At 35.9% G+C, this 19826-nt stretch overlaps 1 protein-coding gene across 8 annotated transcripts in view; it reads right to left on the reverse strand.

The window, feature by feature from the left end:
• The window catches only part of NFKB1 (nuclear factor kappa B subunit 1), a 123541-nt gene that overhangs the window by 78605 nt on the left and 25110 nt on the right, over positions 1-19826 (reverse strand). For 5 of the 8 annotated variants that reach the window (XM_009207264.4, XM_003899022.5, XM_017958890.3 and 2 more), the window contains 3 exons: positions 16390-16468; positions 12429-12469; positions 8351-8449 (listed from right to left, as the gene is read on the reverse strand). In XM_009207264.4, the coding sequence (XP_009205528.3) occupies positions 8351-8449; positions 12429-12469; positions 16390-16468 (219 nt within the window). The remainder of the gene's footprint in view (positions 1-8350; positions 8450-12428; positions 12470-16389; positions 16469-19826) is intronic. The other 3 variants (XM_009207265.4, XM_017958889.3, XM_017958891.3) reach the window with 1 other exon arrangement.

Consider the following 19826-nt stretch of genomic DNA (forward strand, 5'->3'; position numbering starts at 1 on the left):
GGTCCAACGTTCTGCTACTCAAGGTAGAGTCAGGTGTTAACCAATCTTCTTTAAGTCATGGATGAATAAATAAAACTAAAGATTCATCTATATGCTTCCACCTAGGCTTTATAAAAATATCTGTACTGATTACAAATATTAGCAATAATTTGAAATCCTGTTTTTTTTCTTTAAAAAAATTTTTTTTATCGAGACAGGGTCTCACTGTTGCCCATGCTGGCCTCAAAACCCTGGGCTCAAGCAGTCCTCCTGCCTTGGCCTTCCAAAAGTGTTGGGATTATAGGCATGAGCCACTGTGCCCAGCTGAGGTTTATTCTTAATATTACGTTGCAAGCAGTTCTCCATGTTGCACAGTATCCTCTCATCTTTTTAAAACACAGTGGCATAATATTCTATTCCATGGCTATACATTGAATATCTATTCAATTATCTGTTGTAATATGTTGCCATTATATAATGACATGTGTTCTTAGAAACTGTCATAGAATTATTGTAGAATCCAAGATTGGTTAGATGATGCACTGTGATTTAGCAATTGTGCAATGGGTCCCAGGTCTCTCTGTGGTTGAAACATTTTTGGACGATTCTGAGGCCCACCCATGACTGTCAACCATAGATTTAAAAGATTCCTGCAAAGTAGAGACAGATCCTTAATATTATGATAATGAATCGTAGTCCATGATGGTTAAGAGTGCAGGCCCTTAAACCACATGGCATGAACTGAAATCTTGGGCTCCATCTCTAAAAGCTTGTGGGACCCAAGTTAAGCTTCTTCATTTCTCTAGGCTTCAATTTCCTCATTTATAAAATGAGGATCACAGAACCTGTGTCAGTGGATTATTGTGATGATTAAATGAGATGATGTAAGTAAGCACAGCAAGCCATTCTTACAATCATTCTGTTGGGTGGAAGGGGACCTAAAGGCAAAAAGCATTATCTGTGAAAGTCTGCATGCACTTTCCAGCCCATGTCCATGAGACCCCAGGGAGGTGAAGGTAGGCTGGAGGCTTCTTATTTGGAATCCACCTGGAGGGTGGGGAGAAAAGACCAAGACTGCAGGGTAGCTTCCAGCTTCACCTCTGGACCTGCTGATGGGTTGAAAAACAACTTGTCTGTGGAGGAGGCAGTGGAACACACATGGAGATCTTAGTGCTTCTGTGTGTTCACCTTACCTTATCAAGGCAAACTGCCAGTATGTGACTTTATGAGGCCAAGCCTCCAGAATAGAATGCCTAGAGTTGCCCCACTATATAATCTTCAGCCTGAGACCACTGGGTTTAAAAGAAGCCACCAGAGATTTGTTTCGGATTGAACAGTGGTCCCAGAAACAATCCTGTGTCAGGCAAGAGTGGAGGGCAGAAAAATGGGAATGGCCAACAGAGGAAGGTCACCAAGCCAGAACTGACAAAACAAAATTTACAATTCAGACAATTCTTAAATTCAAGAAGTGTATATCTCTCCTAATAATTTCTAAGGGTTAAGCTTTCCAGCTATTATCTGTGCTATAAGTCTTCTCTAATGAGTAGCTTCCTCCACTTTATAATGGTGACTTTCAATATATACAGTGGATTTAGAGGGCTATTTAAAAAAAATATTTTACAAAGTAATATTTTGTTTTAGGACAAAATACAAAACTTTAGAACTACTTGCAACAAAAATTACCACAAGTCTCCATTGTGATTACATATGGGAGGGAGTTTTGTCTGCTTGTCTAGAGCAGTACCTGACACACAGTGCTCAATCAATATTTGTTCAGTGAAATGCCTCCTCTCTTTTGGCTTCAATCACTAATCGTGAGCTTCATGCTTAATCTGCAAATGTATGGAAGAGCAAGAAAGAAAAAGCAGTGAAGCCCATTCAACTCTTTCGGCCATCAATTCAGTTTCATCTTTTTTCCACCTACTGGAAAACTGACGGGAGGCTTTCTGGGCTATGTGTTGAGCAACATAAAGCGTTTCACTTCATTTAAAATGGATTAAAAATGCAAGAATAAAAAAGAAAAAATCTTAAAAGATATTATATAGATCATTTAAAAAAATAGCTGCTATCAAGAAGCTAAAGTGTTGATACAAACTATAGCATGATTCTTAACCATGTTTAAGTCTTTCCCTTTGAAAATATGATAAAAAGTTATACTCATCTCCCAAGAAAAAATGCACGTACATACATGTGTAAGTCTGCATATAAATTCAGGAATCTAAAAAGCCTCTGAAACCACCAACAGGGATCCATAGACCCCAAGTTACGAAGCCCTTCTGTTCAATAAGCAGCTTTCCTCATGGTTTACAAAGCACAGGGTATAATGTACATAGAGGATATGGTTATTTTCCCTAATTAACATACTCGTGCAGTGAACAGCGTAGGGGTTCAATGGAAATCCTAATAAATGCTATGAACTAGGTTCTATATGCACATCTAGCTGATTATTGGTGATTTTCTCCCCTGTTGTTTTAAGTAATTGAGTCAGATTAAATTATTTTAAATTAGCACTCCAAATAGATCCAAACCTCCTAAATCAGACAAGTCTATACAAAGGAAAGGGAGATTATGCAAGGATATGTGATATCCTCAAATGCCACGGCAGATCGGGTAGTCTCCATTTGACCTCGACAGAAACTTAACATTTAGCATTTTTAAGGAAAGGCAAGAAGAGTGGAGCCTTTTTTTTTTTTTTTTTTTTTTTTTTTTTTAAATCAGTAGTGGAAGGGGACAACAAAAAGCTGTTGTTGACCTAAACATTTCAACACGTCTTCCACTCAACATAAAACACTCAGGAAAGACAACATATGTGAGAACCAGCTTCCAGAAAATGTTTGATTAAAAATAGTTACGCTTCTATCAGTTGGGTTTCAAGTCCCTTGCATTTGATATTTACAACTAAAGAGAAACTAAGAATACTAACTGGTAAGCTATTTGTACTTTAAAATCAAAGTCATTCTTGTCAATTTCTGTTTTTGCATAGACTGGACCACACAGAAGGATGTGTCACATTAGTTAGGATGGGAAGGGGTGCTTTCTGGTCATTCTAGAGGAGGACTGGCGAGAGTTTCTGAAGTCCCATGGGGCTGCTTCTCTTGTCATCCACCTCTGTGAAAGGGAACACAGTTTGATTTTTAAAAGTTCATGCGTGGCTTTTGGGAAAAATAGGGAAGTGAGCCTTCCCTGGCACTCCTTGCTGAGTTAAAAACAGGCAGGGACAAGCCTGGCCTAGAGGAAGGTTCCTGTGCTTTTCTGCCAGCCTCCCCCATTAGGAGCTCCGTGATGAAATTACAATGGAAAAAACTTTAAAGAGAAATTTTATAGGCAGTATAATAGATTATTAAATGTTTAATGATGGGAAATTTTTCTTATGAAAGGACAAGATATAAGAGTTAGTCTGCATACTTACTTCCCCTAGATTTTTCTCTGAATATTATTTTTTGCTATAAGAGTCAGTGCAAACTCTACATTATGACAAATACATTTTTATCTAGACAGCAAAGAGGAATCAATAGGATCAAAGTGAGTACCAGTTAATCTTCAATGGAGTCCAGTTTTAACCCATGTTTGCCCTGAAAAGGAACCATCCTATACAATGGCAAATTTGGGTTGAAGTTAGTAAAAATTAATTTTCTTGAAAATGCCAGTATTTATAGATGCATTCTTATGTAGTACAAATATAAAAACATCTTGGGGAATGGAAGTTGAGAGTAGCAGTTTACCTAAGGAGAAGGAAGGAGGACAAAGTGATGGCTAAGTGGGGTTTTAGCTGTAACTATTTTATTTGAGAGAGAGACAGGAGAGAGACAGAGAGAGCTATCAAAAGCAAATAAGGTAAGATGCTAATACCTATTAAATTTATGTTATAGTACATAGTGTCTGTTATGTCAATTTTAAACTTTCTATATGCTTGAAATAATTTGTAATTTAAATTTTTTTTTTTTTAAAAAAGAACATGAAGACTTGCACAGCAAGATATTAGAAAGCTAAATGGAAATTTTCTTCTTAGCTATGTGAAAGACACAGGCAGAGCACCAGATGGTTCAGTAGCCTGAGTTCTAGAAATAATCTCAACATGGTAAGAGAGTTTGTAAGCCTAGCCTATACCTATGCGAAATAGGGTTTTATGCATGGGACACAATTCCAGTAGAAAATGCAGGATTTGCGTAGACTTCTAGAGTTGGTTTTAAAATGATTTAACGTGCGGCATCAAATTTGGACAATAGGTAAGAGAGTAACCCATACAGGCTATATTTTTACATGTTCTATAAAGTATAGTTTAGTGTCCACAGCCTGCAAACCATAGCCAGCCCCCAAAGCTTTCAAATTGGCCCCTGACTCTTTCCTGCTGTCTCCATATGACCAGGTATGCACCGAACTATCAGCATTTCCAGGTTCATCTCCAGGCACCAGAATGGTAGCGCTCTCACAAAGGCATGACAGGAAGACAGGGCATGAGGCTGGAGGGAGAGAGGCTATAGCCAAGGAAATGCACAGCATTTTACTTTTAAGTAAAATGCACAGCATTTTACTTTTAAGCCTGAACAAATGCATTTAATGAATATGTGGCAAATGTGAGGCTCAGAAGTATCATTTCTTTCCTCTAAATGTAAATGCTCTCCCTCTGAAGTTCCTGTGGGAATGACTTTCGAATTCTGGGGGTGAGTGTGGGGCCACCCTCCACGAGGCCTCTGCCCACCTAAAAGCATCATTCCATAGACCCTCCCATTGTTCACACACAGTGGACCTAACTCTCCACTTTCACTTTCTCTTCTGTAATACTTTATAACAGTCAACAGAACTCCCCCATTAGCTTTTAGGGTTATCAAAGAATATAAAATGTTGAAGATATATATTTTCTCTTTTCTGTCTTTCTCCTTAGTATCCAGGTACACTAACTCTGATATTCTAAGAGTAATTATACAGACACCATGATCATCATCTTGAAAATAAGAAATATCTACTAATAATCAAGAAAAGCACATTTATAAAGTAAGATACTTGGACACTTCTACGTAATCTATGCGAGACAACTTTATAGTAGAAAAGCATGCAAATGGGTAAGGTTACGGTTGATTCCTTGTTGCATCCACATCAGTGGTTCTCAAACAGGGGTGATTTTGTCCCCCAGGGGACATTTGTCAATGCGGAGACTTTTTGGATATCACGATTATAGGAATCCTATTAGCATCTAGTGAATCAAGGTCAGGGATGCTGCTAAATATTTTATAATGTGTCAGAGAGCCTCCCACAACACAGAATTTCCAAACCCCAAATGTCAATAATGCCAAGTTTGAGAAACTTCAGATGTATCCATCCCACTGTTTCCCTTATAGTCTCTCACCGAGCAGGCGCTTTGTAAAGTACCACAGAAAAGACACGTATAAGTTTAAAGGTCTTCCTGATAAGAAAGATGCATGGAGAACAATTTTTTCCTCTGCTTAAATATTAGAGGGAAAGGGGATTTAAAATTCCTTTGTAAACTTAAAGGTCATCCTGAGCAGAAACAACTATTAAAAGGGATATTTGGAGAAGAGCTCTGGAAAAAAAAAAATAACTGGCCATTGTCTCTTTCTTTCTCTCCTCCCCATCCTTCCAATTAAGAATTTCTTGGATAAATAAAATTACTTCCTTTAACTGTTAGGAACAGCAGAACCATTTCAATTTTCAGTGAACAATGACAAGCTAAGGGAACCATGACAGCTTATATAGTCATATTCTCTAACCTCTAAGTTACTCCTCTTCTTTCAAGTTGATCAAATGCTTAATAAATGGATATTGAATTAGTGAATAAAAAATACATGATTTGGTGAAATAATGTGACTGCAGTTGAGCCTACTTTATTATTAGTTGTTTACATATCTATATTTCCCAGTACTAAACTCCTTGATATAGAAACTTTCATTCTACAAGAACATCTAATGCCCGTTAAGTTGTTGCATTTGTAAATTATTTTGTGACTGAGGCAGCAATATGTTTTTGAGTAGATGAAACCTCTACATGAGAAAGATGTATGAAGACTGGGAATAACTGGATGTATAAAGTTTTTTCTTAGCCAATAAACTTGTAAGAAAGTTAATGCCATGTGTTTGTTAGTATCAAGAATTGTTACTTAGTCACAAAATACTAGAGCAATAGAAGTAAACAAAATACCATTATTTATATTGTTTGTGCCAAGCCAGTCAGAAAAACCTCCCAGTTTTTAGCTTAAAGTTAATTCTTCAGTCATTATAGTTAGTGTCAATGCTGATAACGTGTCTTTCAATCTCCTTCTCACAAATATACACATACATAAACACACGATATTTATACATATGACACACAGACACTTGTTAAAAAGTGCTGGGCCTGGCTCCCCAATACCTGAGTACCCATTGACCACTGAGCCTCTCTCTCCCTTGTTTTCAAGAGTTATCATTCTCCATGCCTTTTTACACTATTGTCCTCCCGTAATTTGTCCCTTATCTCCCTGCCCCCAGTACCCCAAATGCACACATTCTATCTGAGAGGTTCAGTGAGCAATAGCCTGCTGCAGGATATAGAACCACTAGTCTTGTGAGAAAGGCCAGTTATTATAATTCCACTCTCTGAGTCTGTTTGGGTTCACAGGCATTATACTTATTACCTACTGAGATTTTTATGAGATTAAAAGAGATAATGTTATACAAAGTACTTGGCAAGTCTCTGGTGTTTAATAAGTGCAAATTAGTTCTTTATTGCTGCTTCTCATTCCTCATCAAGGTTCTAAAGGATGTGAGGCCATAAGACCGTGGTCTGCTTCTGTGGACTTAAGCCATCATATTTACCTGCCTAATTACCTTTAATAGAAAAAACATCTTTCATTCCACAATTAGAGCTAAGAGACTTAAAATGCAAATATGACTAGTAGTACCCATACTAAATAATATGGGTGAGTTTCACTTGAAAGGTAAAGAATGACATCACAACATTTTGTCTTTTGTTTGGGAATAAGGACAAGATATTTAACAGGCCTGGGCCTAGAAGATGGATAAGAGGAAAAGGAAGAAACAAAATGCAAGGCTGGCAAAACCAAAGACAGAATTCTTTTTTTTTCTTTTTTTTTTTTTTTTGAGACACAGTCTCGCTCTGTTGCCCAGGATAGAGTCCAGTGGCATGATCTCAGCTCACTGCAACCTCTGCCTCCCGGGTTCAGCGATTCTTGTGCCTCAGTCTCCTGACCAGCTGGGACTACAGGTGTGCACCACCACACCCAGCTAATTTTTGTATTTTTAGTAGAGATGGGGTTTCACCATATTGGCCAGGCTGGTCTCAAACTCCCGACCTCATGATCTGCTAGCCTCAGCCTCCAAAGTGCTGGGATTACAGGCATGAGTCACCGAGCCTGGCCAGATTTCTTTACATCACAACTTTGCTGAGGGCCTGCTCTATTGAGCTTCATCTACTTACAAGACAAACCAACAAAAAGACTGACGCCAAAAGTATGTTATATCCTGAGGGGCACACACACACAGTGAGAACTGTTTTGTCCAAGCCTTGAATTACTGACCAAATAATAACTTTTACGAAAGACTAAATTACAGTTGTTGACTGGGTTTATCTGCAGAATGATTATCAGTCTATGTTTATCATCAGTGAGTCTACGAAACATAGTAGCATATTATGAAATTGAAAGTCTCATATTAACTTAGAGAAAAATATTCTCAAACAAACAAAAAGCCTGAACATGGTAAAAGGTATGACCAAACACACCACCAGCACGTCACGCAGCATGTCATTCCAAGAGGGCCAAACATCTGCTCAGGCCAAGGCCCTAGGGTAATTTCAGGTTCTCTATGGAACATGTACACATTTTCTCATTTAATCTCTAAAAGACCTTACGAAGTATATACTATTAATATTTCTGCATTTTATACATTAGGAGACTGAAGTTTAGAGGTATTGGTTAAACCTATTCAAAGCCACACAGCTAATAACAAAGTCTGGATTCAAATTCACAATCTTAAATAATATACTAAATAATCTGTACACTCAGTCACCTGTTTGGTTTTTCACCAAATCTCCAAAGAGTCAAAATTAACCATTTCTTTCAAAGACTTACTAAAGTTTCAGGAAGTATACAATTTTTAAAAACCTTTAAGATGATCAAGAAATGGTAAGTTTGTTAGCTAATGTTGAAGACATTTCTATTAAATTGAAATGTTAACAAAGTTTTAATATCTGTCACTTCTATTCCTAGGAGACAAATGTCTATTTAAAAATTTTAATAATCATGTGAACACTTCAGCTTAGAGGCAAAGGCAACCTGTACTCATTTAAAGCAACTCCTTGGAAATCCTAGGAAATCAAATTTTCCAGAATTCAAATAGAAGGAGAGCTACCACAAACTTACTTTGACCTGAGGGTAAGACTTCTTGTTCTTTTCGCTAGAGGCACCAGGTAGTCCACCATGGGATGGGCCTTCACAAACATAACGGAAACGAAATCCTCGCTGCAAAGGTGAACGTTAAACCAATTAAGTTTGAGAAATACTTATTAAACATTTCAGCAACAAAGATACATACAAAGTTTTAAATCTTATGTCTACTAAATGAGAGAAGAAAAACATGAATCTGTGAAAGAGAGCTCTGTAAATGAGAATCACTTTTCCCATAATCTTACTATGAAAAATGGTATTGATATTTGTACACTAAGATATGACTAAAAAGCCAGGTACCTAAGCCCGTGGGACCTCTCATGCTATGCATGTGTGGAGAGTAATCTGCTGAAGAGTTTAGGCTTTCGACTCAACATGTTATGGCTTGTTCTAGTCAGAGCTTCCTTGTCTTAAATTGCTGCTGCCAAGCTCTGAACTTTACCATATTAATAAAAGCTATGCTTCCTTAACTCTTACTTAGAGACATTCCTTTATCTACTCTGATTACAGTTGGTTCAGCAGGGACTACAGAAATGTTTGTTTAGATATACTGTTTTAGCGTTGTAGAACACACCCTATGCTAGACCCTGCATTTGCTCAGCTTCTCTCAGCATTTCAGAGGATAAGATTTTTGTTTTTACAATTATTGATATGGTCAAGCTGAAGAATGAATATTAACCTACCAGAATGATTCCAAAACTAGATAGTTCCCTTAAATACTATCTAACTCAGAAATTTCATAGATGTAGTTAATTAATGAAGAGTTAGCTGGAAGCCTTCACTATATAAACTACTGTGGGCTGACAAAACACCTAAGAAGTGCCATGTTTTTTCATTTGTACAAAAGAGAAGATTATACCAGACCATCTTTAAGGTCTACTCCAGTTATAACTTCTTATGATTTATAAAGCTAACTTAATTATTCACATTTGTATACAAAGAATAAAACAAGGATAATTATGACCTCATCATCATATTAAGGGAGGTTTCACTGTATTTCCTGATTCAACTTTATAATGATGTCAATCAATTTGTGGTAGTGTTAGCAGTTTATAACCACATAATTGCTTAAGCAGATGATTTTCTTTTTACAGATTCACTTTTTGGTGAAAAGAAAATACGTTAAGATTTTTTAAGGAACATTCTCACCTTTTGTTTCTACTGTGGGACCAACTCTGCATATACGGCACTAGATCATCTGGCCATCAGCTCATCACACCCACTAGCTGCTGGTGGGGGTTCGCTCCCTTACTCATTAAATTGTAGAACCCCAGCAAGCATGCAGATTTTGACAGCTTTGAGCTCATGAACCAATGTAAAATGTGTGCACTACTTAGACTGTACTACATTTCATTATGCCAAGTATGGTCTTGCAGTTTCTGAGCAGTCCAGGTGCCTTGAACTGATTTAAATCTCTGGGAAGCATCTGGAACTGTTCCTATATTCTCCAAAAACTTCCTGATTTCCAAAGATCAGTCCTCAAATACATTTACCAGAGAAGTAAGGCCTAAAGTAAATTCCCTAGTCTGGGAAATTTCCTCAGTGCACACATAGGTCTAAAGTGTATGATCAGCTCATCACAGTGAGACCTAAAACAACTCCTTGGGAGATTCCAGATCTAAACACAAGTGAAGCCTTTGGAGATGAAGTTTCAGAGGTAATTCCTTTGTTTTGATTCTCACACAATTCAAATTTTAAAATAATTTACAATTTCAGCCCTATGCCTTTTGTAAGCAAACACTGTTGGTTTTTTAAATCATTAAACGAAGTTTCTAAAACCATAAAAAAAAAACACATGTATAATAGCCTCCAGAATTAGCTAACCATAAGAATACAGGTTTACTTGACTGCTAATCAATTTAAACACAGTTTGAGTTTTTGAATAGTACTAGTTAATTAACACTGATTAATATGCAACAGAACTGGATGTTCTAAAAATTAGTAGTCTATGCTATGACTCATCTCTGTCAGAGCTGGGGAAAATCTGTGGCTAAGAGGTCCCAAAGAAAAAAAAACCTTTTTCTAACTTTTAAAAAAAAAAAAAAAAAACGAAACACACACACACACACACACACACACACAATTCATTACCTTTAATCACAAAATTCCTTTGGGGCAGTTGGAAAAATATAGACACATATGTGTTTATATCTTATTGGGAGTGGTGTCAAATAGACTATAAATACTTAATAGACATTTTTGATGGTTGCATAAAAGTATCTAAATCCTCAGAAGTTTTTAATCTGAGGATGAAATTTTATAACTTTTTTCAGGAAGATGTTGTCAAATGCATTTCTTATTCTAAATTTCTGAGATTAAAGTTTTGCCTTTAATCCACATTCACTCATCTCAGAAACTCCATTTGCTTAAAATGAGTCATCAACCTCAAAGGCAAGGCTACATCCATTCAGTCAGAAAGTCTGACTTGAATACAACCTTCTTACTTTCACTGAATTCAGACATCAAAATAGCATCACTTTGGTAAACACACTGTTTTACTCACATAAGCTTTTATATGAATTAAATTTTGAATTTTGGAACTACATTAACCCTTCAGGTAAATCATAAATGCCAATTTTTCCTTATGACGGTTGGATCCATAATAAGGAATTACATTTAAAAATTCTTATTGTAGTGCTATGCTTATGAAAATGATATTGGAGAAAATACTTTGGCATACGCAGACAAATAAATTTTAGTTGATTTCTGTTTCATAGACTACCTACATCTTAAAAGCTGGGAAATTTTCTAGGATGCCAAAAATCCCATAGAATTTTAAGGGATAAAATTCCACTGGGAATTGATGACCTTCTGTGAGAAATAACTGCTAAAAAGAGTTGAACATGGAGGTAAAGCAATGGAGTTTTACTGGCAGCCTGTGGAGTCAGGATGTGACACCTGCAAGAACTAGAACCATGCCCCAAAGTTTCATATGGCAGCAAAATCTTTCATCTAATTTCAACCTTACAAGGATAGCCTGTTCAGCAATCATTAAGACATTTATATCAAATGCTGACCAAATATAATATATATATAATGTCACGATTCTGGAAACCACAATGCAGTGGATGCTTTATTTAAGCTTGTGACCTAGTTAGCATGTGTTAAATGTTACAAAATGCAAAAGTGTTTCACTCACCTGAGCTAATGAAAAGAATACTTAGAAAATGTATTGGGTAATATAGCTGCAAGAGGACAGGTATCCATATCCTCCATCACACAAAACTGTGATTAGTTCATCCATCCAAAGATTTACCGACTGTCCTCATTCGGTGGGGAACTATACCATCACTTCCATTCCCTAATAATTGAAACCTCCTATATGCAGACATTAAGGATTGCCTTTCTTTCTCTTTCACAGCATTGGTCCCATCCAACTTCCTATAAATATCCACAGACTTGGATACAGTGAGGAGGCCATTTCAGTTCTGTGCTATCCTCTACAGACTCTAGTGGTAAGGGGAAGAGCCTGATAAAATGTTCCTCTCCTGACTCCAAAGAGGCTGAGTCTAAAGCTAACACCAGAGGGAAGAGAATTCAATAGTTCATTCTAACATTTTACTTCCCACTGGTACTTTTAGTATGTTAGGTCACATGTTCCAAAGGCAGCACAGAAAAGGCTGGGGCTACCAAAGGAAGGAGGAAGGCTAAGAGGTACTACATGTGCAAGGATAATAGAGGGATGTCGTTCAGTACATGTGAACTGTATGCATATGTACTTCTTCATAAATGAAAATAAATGCAAATCACCTCTGCCTTTCCTGGAAGTGGCTGATAAGCTAGTAGAGACAGCAGAATACTGTAATTAACTGTAATTATAATACTGTTATTAATTGCAGTTTTACATAACTATGTACTGAGGCTCAGGACAGTGTGAACAATGACTAAGAGAAATGTAAAGTGAATGAAGAAAGCTGTTACATAATTTGTCAGGTTGTTGATCTTTCAGATAAGCTACTTCCTTCATAGAATTCATTTATTATTCTTCAGTGCTTATGATCTCAATATTAGACACTGGAATCTAACATTTAAAGTCCCACCCCTTTAATCTTACCTGTTTAGGTTGCTCTAATATTTGAAGATATGGGCCATCTGCTAAAAACAAAAACAACAAACAGAAACCAAAAGAAACTGTGAGGCTTCTCAAATTTGGTATAAAATGTAAAGCAAGTCAAAAACTGAAATTACGTTTTTATGTAAAAATTTTAAATGAATTTTTGGTTAAAATTCCACAAGGATATAATTTCTCTTCCTTGTTTGAAATATTAAATTAACCCTTATTTTAATAATACTTTTACAAGTTTAGCGAACCACAATAAATAAATGTTTGTTGAATGGTGATGGCACATTTCCTAACCCAATAAAAGGCACACGGCTGGCAAGAATTGATGTCAACAGCCTTCATAATCTTGTCTCCTAACAAAGCATTTTAAAATGACAAATACCAACTAAAAGCAGCAATCACTTCTGGGCACTATGACATTTTCTTTGGCCTTCACATCATTAGACACTGACTTTCATTCCTCAAAGACAGTGGGCTTAATGTGAAATTAAAAGATACTGATCTAGCAACCTGCATATATATGCATGATAGATAATGATTTCGGGCTACCTCTTTTTCCTTACACTAGGTTTTCTGTTTTTTTTTTACTTAAAGGGAAAGGACCTTCATTCCTTAACTGGTTAGTTTGTTTCCCCTTTCCTCCTTGACACTCCCAATGTAATTTGGTCTATCAGACATGGTAAAATTTTCATATTAATCCATAACTTTTGATGTTTATATGCAATTTTGAATATTGTGCTGTCATATAAACTATGTTCTAAAACAGCTCAGACATTTTATAAAATACTGAAAATAATTTAATTGAAGATAGGTGTATGCAAATTAATTATTGTATAAACACAAAGAAAACTAGAGGCTTAATCCATACCCTAATGGTATCTGACTTCAAAATTCAAAGGAAAATCAGAATCTCTGATAACATAAGTACAAATTGTTCAATATGAAAAAGTCCTGAAGCTTCCCAGCTGATTTTTATGTCAATAGTATAACCCATAGCTCTGCAATAAATAAAGGGATGTGGTGGTTCTCATTTATTTGAATGTATATTAAGATGTTTAGTGCTAAAAATATTTTAGGAGAATGCTTGTATGTCCATTTTAATCTTTATTTTCTTTCAGAAGAAGCTCAAGACCTCTTATTTTAGATAAATTTGTGAGGAGATAAACCTTCAGGTTGAAATTAAAAATAAACTATAACATAAAAGAGAATTTATTTTTATTTATTTATTTATTTTTGAGAAAGAGTCTCACTCTGTCGCCCAGGCTGGAGTGCCATGGCACAATCCTGGCTCACTGCAATCTCTGCCTCCGGGTTCAAGCAATTCTCTGCCTCAGCCTCCCGAGTAGCTGGAATTACAGGCGTCCACCACCACACCCAGCTAATTTTTGTATTTTTTTAGTAGAGACAGGGTTTCACCATCTTGGCCAGACTGGTCTTGAACTCCTGACCTCATGATCCACCTGCCTCGGCCTCCCATAGTGCTGGGATTACAGGCATGAGCCACCTCGCCCGTCCAGAGAACTTATTTTTATCTTTTCAATATTATGATAAATCAGGATAAGGCTAGAGAACTGGAAAAAACAAGGGTATAATTACTTCCTGTTATTATTCAAGAAATTTACAAGGAAGCCAGTTGAAAAATGACTGCATCTGAAATGAAGCATACACAAGAAAAAAAAGGGGGGAGTCACTGGTCAATGTATTAAATTACCATCTTTTGTCTGTATGAAATTCACCCCTGGACGTTTTAAATTACTTTTAGAAATATAAGCGTAATTTAAAAATTCCCCCCAAATAGCTAGAATTTAATTTTGGATAAGGAAATAAAATTGATTAGAAATAGAAATATTTTCACACTAAGATACAGCCTGTATGACAATGTAACACTTATAAAAATATTCCCTGTTATAATGGTGAAAGAACGTATCAAGATAGTCCTCTAAGACAGCAACATTTGGATGTCATGAAAAATAGAGGAGTTGGAAGCAAGTTTACATTAAACTTCAAGTCTCTCACTTTTTAACTCTGCTAAAAACACCCACAAATCTGCCATTATTTTTCCTGTAGGATTTAATTTCCTTTAACTATGTGAAAATTCATGTAAAATAGAGCCATTTTTTCTCTTTCAGGAAACACATTAAAAGTTAAATCAACTAGAAAATTAGATTTGATATGCATATATTTGTTGTTTTAAGGCCAACATTCTTTTGGCCACCTTTCTGTGCCATGAAAGGGACATTCCACTGTGCAGAGAAATTTAACTTTAGACCTAAGATTTATGTCGTATCCCATAGTCTTCAACAAGTACTAGATCTACTAAAGGTTTTAGATTTCAAAAAATCTAGTAGACTAAAATAATCCATTTTACAGTTACAAGTTAATATTGGTTTAGATAATCAACCTCTCTACCTCTTCAAAAATTTGAATACAACATCCTATATATCTTGGACTATAAAAATTGTACTATGATACTGCAATGAAGAGGGAAAAACATATAGATAAAAATGATGGGGTAAGAACTAACAAATTAGATTTTTAGGTGTAATTTGAATAGTTTTTCTAATATTATGGCAAAATAATTTCTACAACACAAAGCTGTGACCACAGAATATTTACTGAGATGGTTATTTTGATAATCTTATTTTCATGCCCATAAATCTGAAGGAAAAAAATTAAGAAAACATCTGCCTCAGGATACTGTTTGGTATTCACAAGACACTAAGAGGAAATGTGTGTATTTCCTGTGGACAGAACCAAGATCTTATATTTTCAATAATACATTAATACTAAGAAAAATACTTTGAACTCTAGAATTTAAAAGTTCACAAGAAACACACACACTACCAACACATTCACTGGTTCACAGGAAGCTGACCTAGAGCTCACATTGGAAAGCACTTCACAAGATCGCAGACATGGCAGCCTAAAAATAATGTTTTGTAGGGGGTAAAGAGAGAAAAACCTCTGAAATACACCTTCACGAGTGAAGGTGAAAGTATAGTAGATCTACTTTTTTCCCTCCCATGAACTCCTAGAAATACTAAAGATACAAACGCAGGAAAAGTTTTCTGATCTAAAGCAAATGAAAAGTAAATACTGTAGTAACCATGATAATTTTAAATGAGGATAATACAAAGTGGATACAATCTCCCAATGAAGACAAGCAAGTCCCTGGTAAATAAAAGAGCTGATGCCCACTTCAGTGAGTACCAAACTCTTTTACACATAACCTCTATAATTCACTCACACTGCTTTTGAACATCTGTTAAGTCCCACTGGTGACAGGTGAAGTGAGGAGAGAAACAGAACATAAAAAGAGCCATCACACCAAGCTTACATACAAATAAATCAATTCTTTTTAAGAAAGACGCAAAATGAGTTGTTGTTGTTTTTTATTACTCTTATGAAATTAAACAGTTGCTGATGGGGACAATTAAAACAGTCATGTTAGAAGGAAGGATTATGAGTTTTATCCAACTTGTCAGAGTGCAAAGTTTTAAGCGTTCATAAAGATGATTTTTCTACTGAGATGATTTTTACAATTTCTGTACACTTTGATTCTCCAGTGACTGGCACACTAGTAGCACACAACAGGCCCTCTTAAATGTTTGAAACAGAAATGAAGAGTGGAGACTGCCTCGTGTGAATCTAGGAGAAAGGACTTAAAAGGAATACAGAGATAATAAAGAAAATCCTTATATTGAGTAAAGAAATTCCTTCTGAGTAGTCGTAGCAGATATGAAATGCAGTAAACCATACAAGGGGTAATTGAGATGAAATATTTTTGTGTAAATATATTTCAAGAAAGTATATTAAAAGATTGGTTTTTAGAACAAATCGCCATTTCCTTTCTAGGTACACAACTGAATTTCTAGGAGACACTATTAACAAATCCCGCATTTTACTAAGACTGAAAGCAGAACAACAGAGTAACAGGGATGCGTTTCCTTACCTGTTGGCAGTGCCATCTGTGGTTGAAATACTTCTGGATTAAATATTGTATGAGTCAAAGAAGGATCCAAATGAAACATCTGTAAAGAAGAACATTTAAATGTTTCAATCATTTTTTCTACATTATATGAAAAATTTGAAGTTGGGACACCAAAAACTTTATAATAGGAATGAAACTAAAGCCAAAAACAAAAATCTGAAAATATTTTAAATCAGGATTTCAAAAGATCTTCATGAGACCTAGGTAAGTTCTCGTGTACAAAACTTTATTTAGGGTTGGACAACATTTAAGTAACAAAGGGATTTGAGAAGCATAACTCGGCTATAAAGTCCCCAGAGGCAGGGACCTGGTCTAGCTTGCTTACTGGTATATCTTCAGGGCCAAGAACATACTTATCACAGAATAGATACTTAAATAGTTGCTGAATGAATGATTTGAAGCTTGTACTCTCTTAGAAGTATAAACAACATGAGTTGAATATAATCCTAGAAATCAGTATTTCATCTATGGTGGTAAACATACCCCTCATCTAGCTATCCAATGTCAAGGCCTGAAAGAATGACAGAGAGTACCTCTGGGACTATTTACAGAATAACAGAAAATATAACTGACAGTACAAGGAGTAGAAAACCAAGCACTGAGCTCACTCATTTCTTTTACCTTCACTTTAGTATAACACAAAATACCTGGAATTTAGTGGGTGTGGTAAGCTGAATCATGACCCCCTAAACATCTCTGCATCCTAATCCTCAGAACCTGTGAGTGCTACCTTATATGACAAAAGGAATTTTACATATGTCATTAACGTAATGATATTAAGATGAAGAGAGTGTCCTGAATTGCCCAGGTGGGCCTGACGAGAGGGATTCAGGAAATCACACTGAATATTAGGAGGTGTGCCAATGGAAGCAAGAGGCTGGTATGATAACAGGGTACACAAGGAAAGTAGGCAGCCACTAGAAGCTCAAAAGGCAAAGAGATGAGAGTCTCAAGAAGGAAAGCAGCCCTGCCAACACCTTGATTCTAGACTTCTGAGCTCCTGACTCAGAAGTATAAATTTGTGTTGTTTTAAGCCACAAGTATGTGGTAATTTGTTAGGGCAGCAACAGAGTGAGCATGCAGTATATTTTGAAGACAGTAAATTCTATCTTAATAAATTACTATTCATTACTTATCAAAAAAATTTGTAACCACTGGTTCATTTCGGATTTTAAAACCATATTTCTAAGCTTGCTATTTCTTTTAGCCTAAAGAAGTTATATGGTTGAAATGTCTGTGGACAGCATGGAAACCAGCCATATTTCACTTTTGATGAGACTAGTTAGTAAGTGTGCTGAACTCGCTTTTTGTTTCTTTTAGTAGCCAGTGTTACAGCTTGTCTCCTGTCCTTAGTAGTAAATAACTGGAATTTCTGCGGTACCGAAGATTTTAGTACGCCTAGTTAAATTAAGAGTTAAGACAAATGTCATTTAAATAAAGAGTACTTCAGATCCATTTGAGGGATGCAAATTTTCAACTGAGGAAAAAAGAATGCGCTTCACTTCAATGCTTGTAAGAGTAAAAACTCACTGATGCTATTCATTGTTTGCTGAAAAGGAAATACAGGAATGAAAAACCATGTTCTGCAAAAATGGGCCTCATTTCATAGAGGATTTTAACAGTCTCAGAGCAAACTGAAAACCTAGCAGGAAAACTCTTTCCTGTGGTGGCTAAATGACTGGTGAGTGGGCAAAAGGGCTCGCCTTAGGAGAGAGATATACTCTCTACTTCAGACTAAGAGAGTAGTTGTGTTGTGCTGCAGCTGGCATTGTTTATTAGTTCAGGGTGGAGAGCAAATTCCAGACTCCACTAAAACACTAAGGACAAGCAAACTTTACGAAATATAAACCATCAAGCTCAAGCCAAGAAAGAAAAAAACTTCAAGACCTCTTGCCTCAAAAATGGAAATGTCAGAACATGCCCCACCCCTTTTACTGATGATCGCAAAGATGCCCACATAAGAAAAACTTTCAAAATGAATGTTTTCGGCAGGTTTTACTCTTCTGTGGCATAAAGAATCATCTCTTGTTGATAAGATTTCCTGTGTACAGACAGGAAAGGATGGTTTAAAATCAAGCAGAAACAATCCTCATGCTGGTTAGTTCGCCCTTAATTGTTAGAGAGAGCATATTAAAAGCGAAAGGTAAAACAAAGGGTTTTGATAATACAATTAGCCAAATGTCTTTGTTTCAATAAAAGAAAATGTTCCTAGATTTATCCTAAATCACCATTAAAAAAATAAAATTAGAAAGGAGCATCTTAATGCAAAAAGCAATGCATAGTCATTATTTCTAAATCAATCAGAATATTACCCAAAGTAATAAATGCTATATATGTCTATTTTATTTATAGAAATAATACCAGAGCCTTTAAAACGTATTCCACTTCTGGTTTTATTTTTCTGGCTGATTCTCTGCATGTGCAATTTCGGAAATCCACTATTTTAAATGATTGCCACTAAAATTTAAATGTGACCAGGCTATCTTGGCACCTAGTGTTCCTTATCCTTGTCTAGTCTAGCAAACTACATCTTTCAAATCTCAGCTTACGAAGATTTCCTTTGGAAAGTCCTCCGTAACTCTGCTCTTCCTCCGAGGTAGCACCTAGTGATGCTGCTGAACATTTCTATCCCCCTCTGCGCAGAATACTACTAGAGCATATATCACCATATGAAAACAGACATTGTTTTCATATGGTGATATATGCTCTAGCAGTATTCCTATTACAGTAGTAGCTTCCTGAAATTAGAGTGTATGTATCACTTATTCTTTTCCCCCTAAGCCAATGTTCTGGCACAAAGTAATGCCTCAATAAATAGCTGATGAATGAACACATCTCCATGTTTGAAATACTTCTTGGAATCATTACATAAAAAATTTAACATTGCCATTATAATTGCTCCAGAGTCTGAAAATTGCTTTCAAATGATTATGTATACACATATACACATATATATACACAAGAAAGAGTGAAAAGAGAAAAGCAAAAATGTTGGTTTTAAGAACCAATGATGAGTTGATGGGTGCAGCACACCAACATGGCACAAGTATACATATGTAATAAACCTGCACGTTGTGCACATGTACCCTAGAACTTAAAGTATAATTTTAAAAAAAAAGATAATTTAAGATACCATAAAAAAAAGAACCAATGTAGATTTGTTAGACTATTCCAACATTTCTATTTATTTTTTCCAACATTTTTCAAAATAAAATATAGGAGAAAAGGAAAAAAGGACACTGCTATCCTTTCATAACCACTAATATAATGATAGGAACAGTTTTATGCTTCAAAGCACATTCATCGAATATTTTTGACACATCCCTGTTAGTGTGGTGCTAGCATTTCTATATTGCAAGTGAGAAAAGTGAGGATTATGGGGACTAAGTGATTCTTCA

This window comes from Papio anubis, chromosome 3 (assembly GCF_008728515.1).
Source record: "Papio anubis isolate 15944 chromosome 3, Panubis1.0, whole genome shotgun sequence".
In the NCBI taxonomy this organism is placed as follows: Eukaryota; Metazoa; Chordata; class Mammalia; order Primates; family Cercopithecidae; genus Papio; species Papio anubis.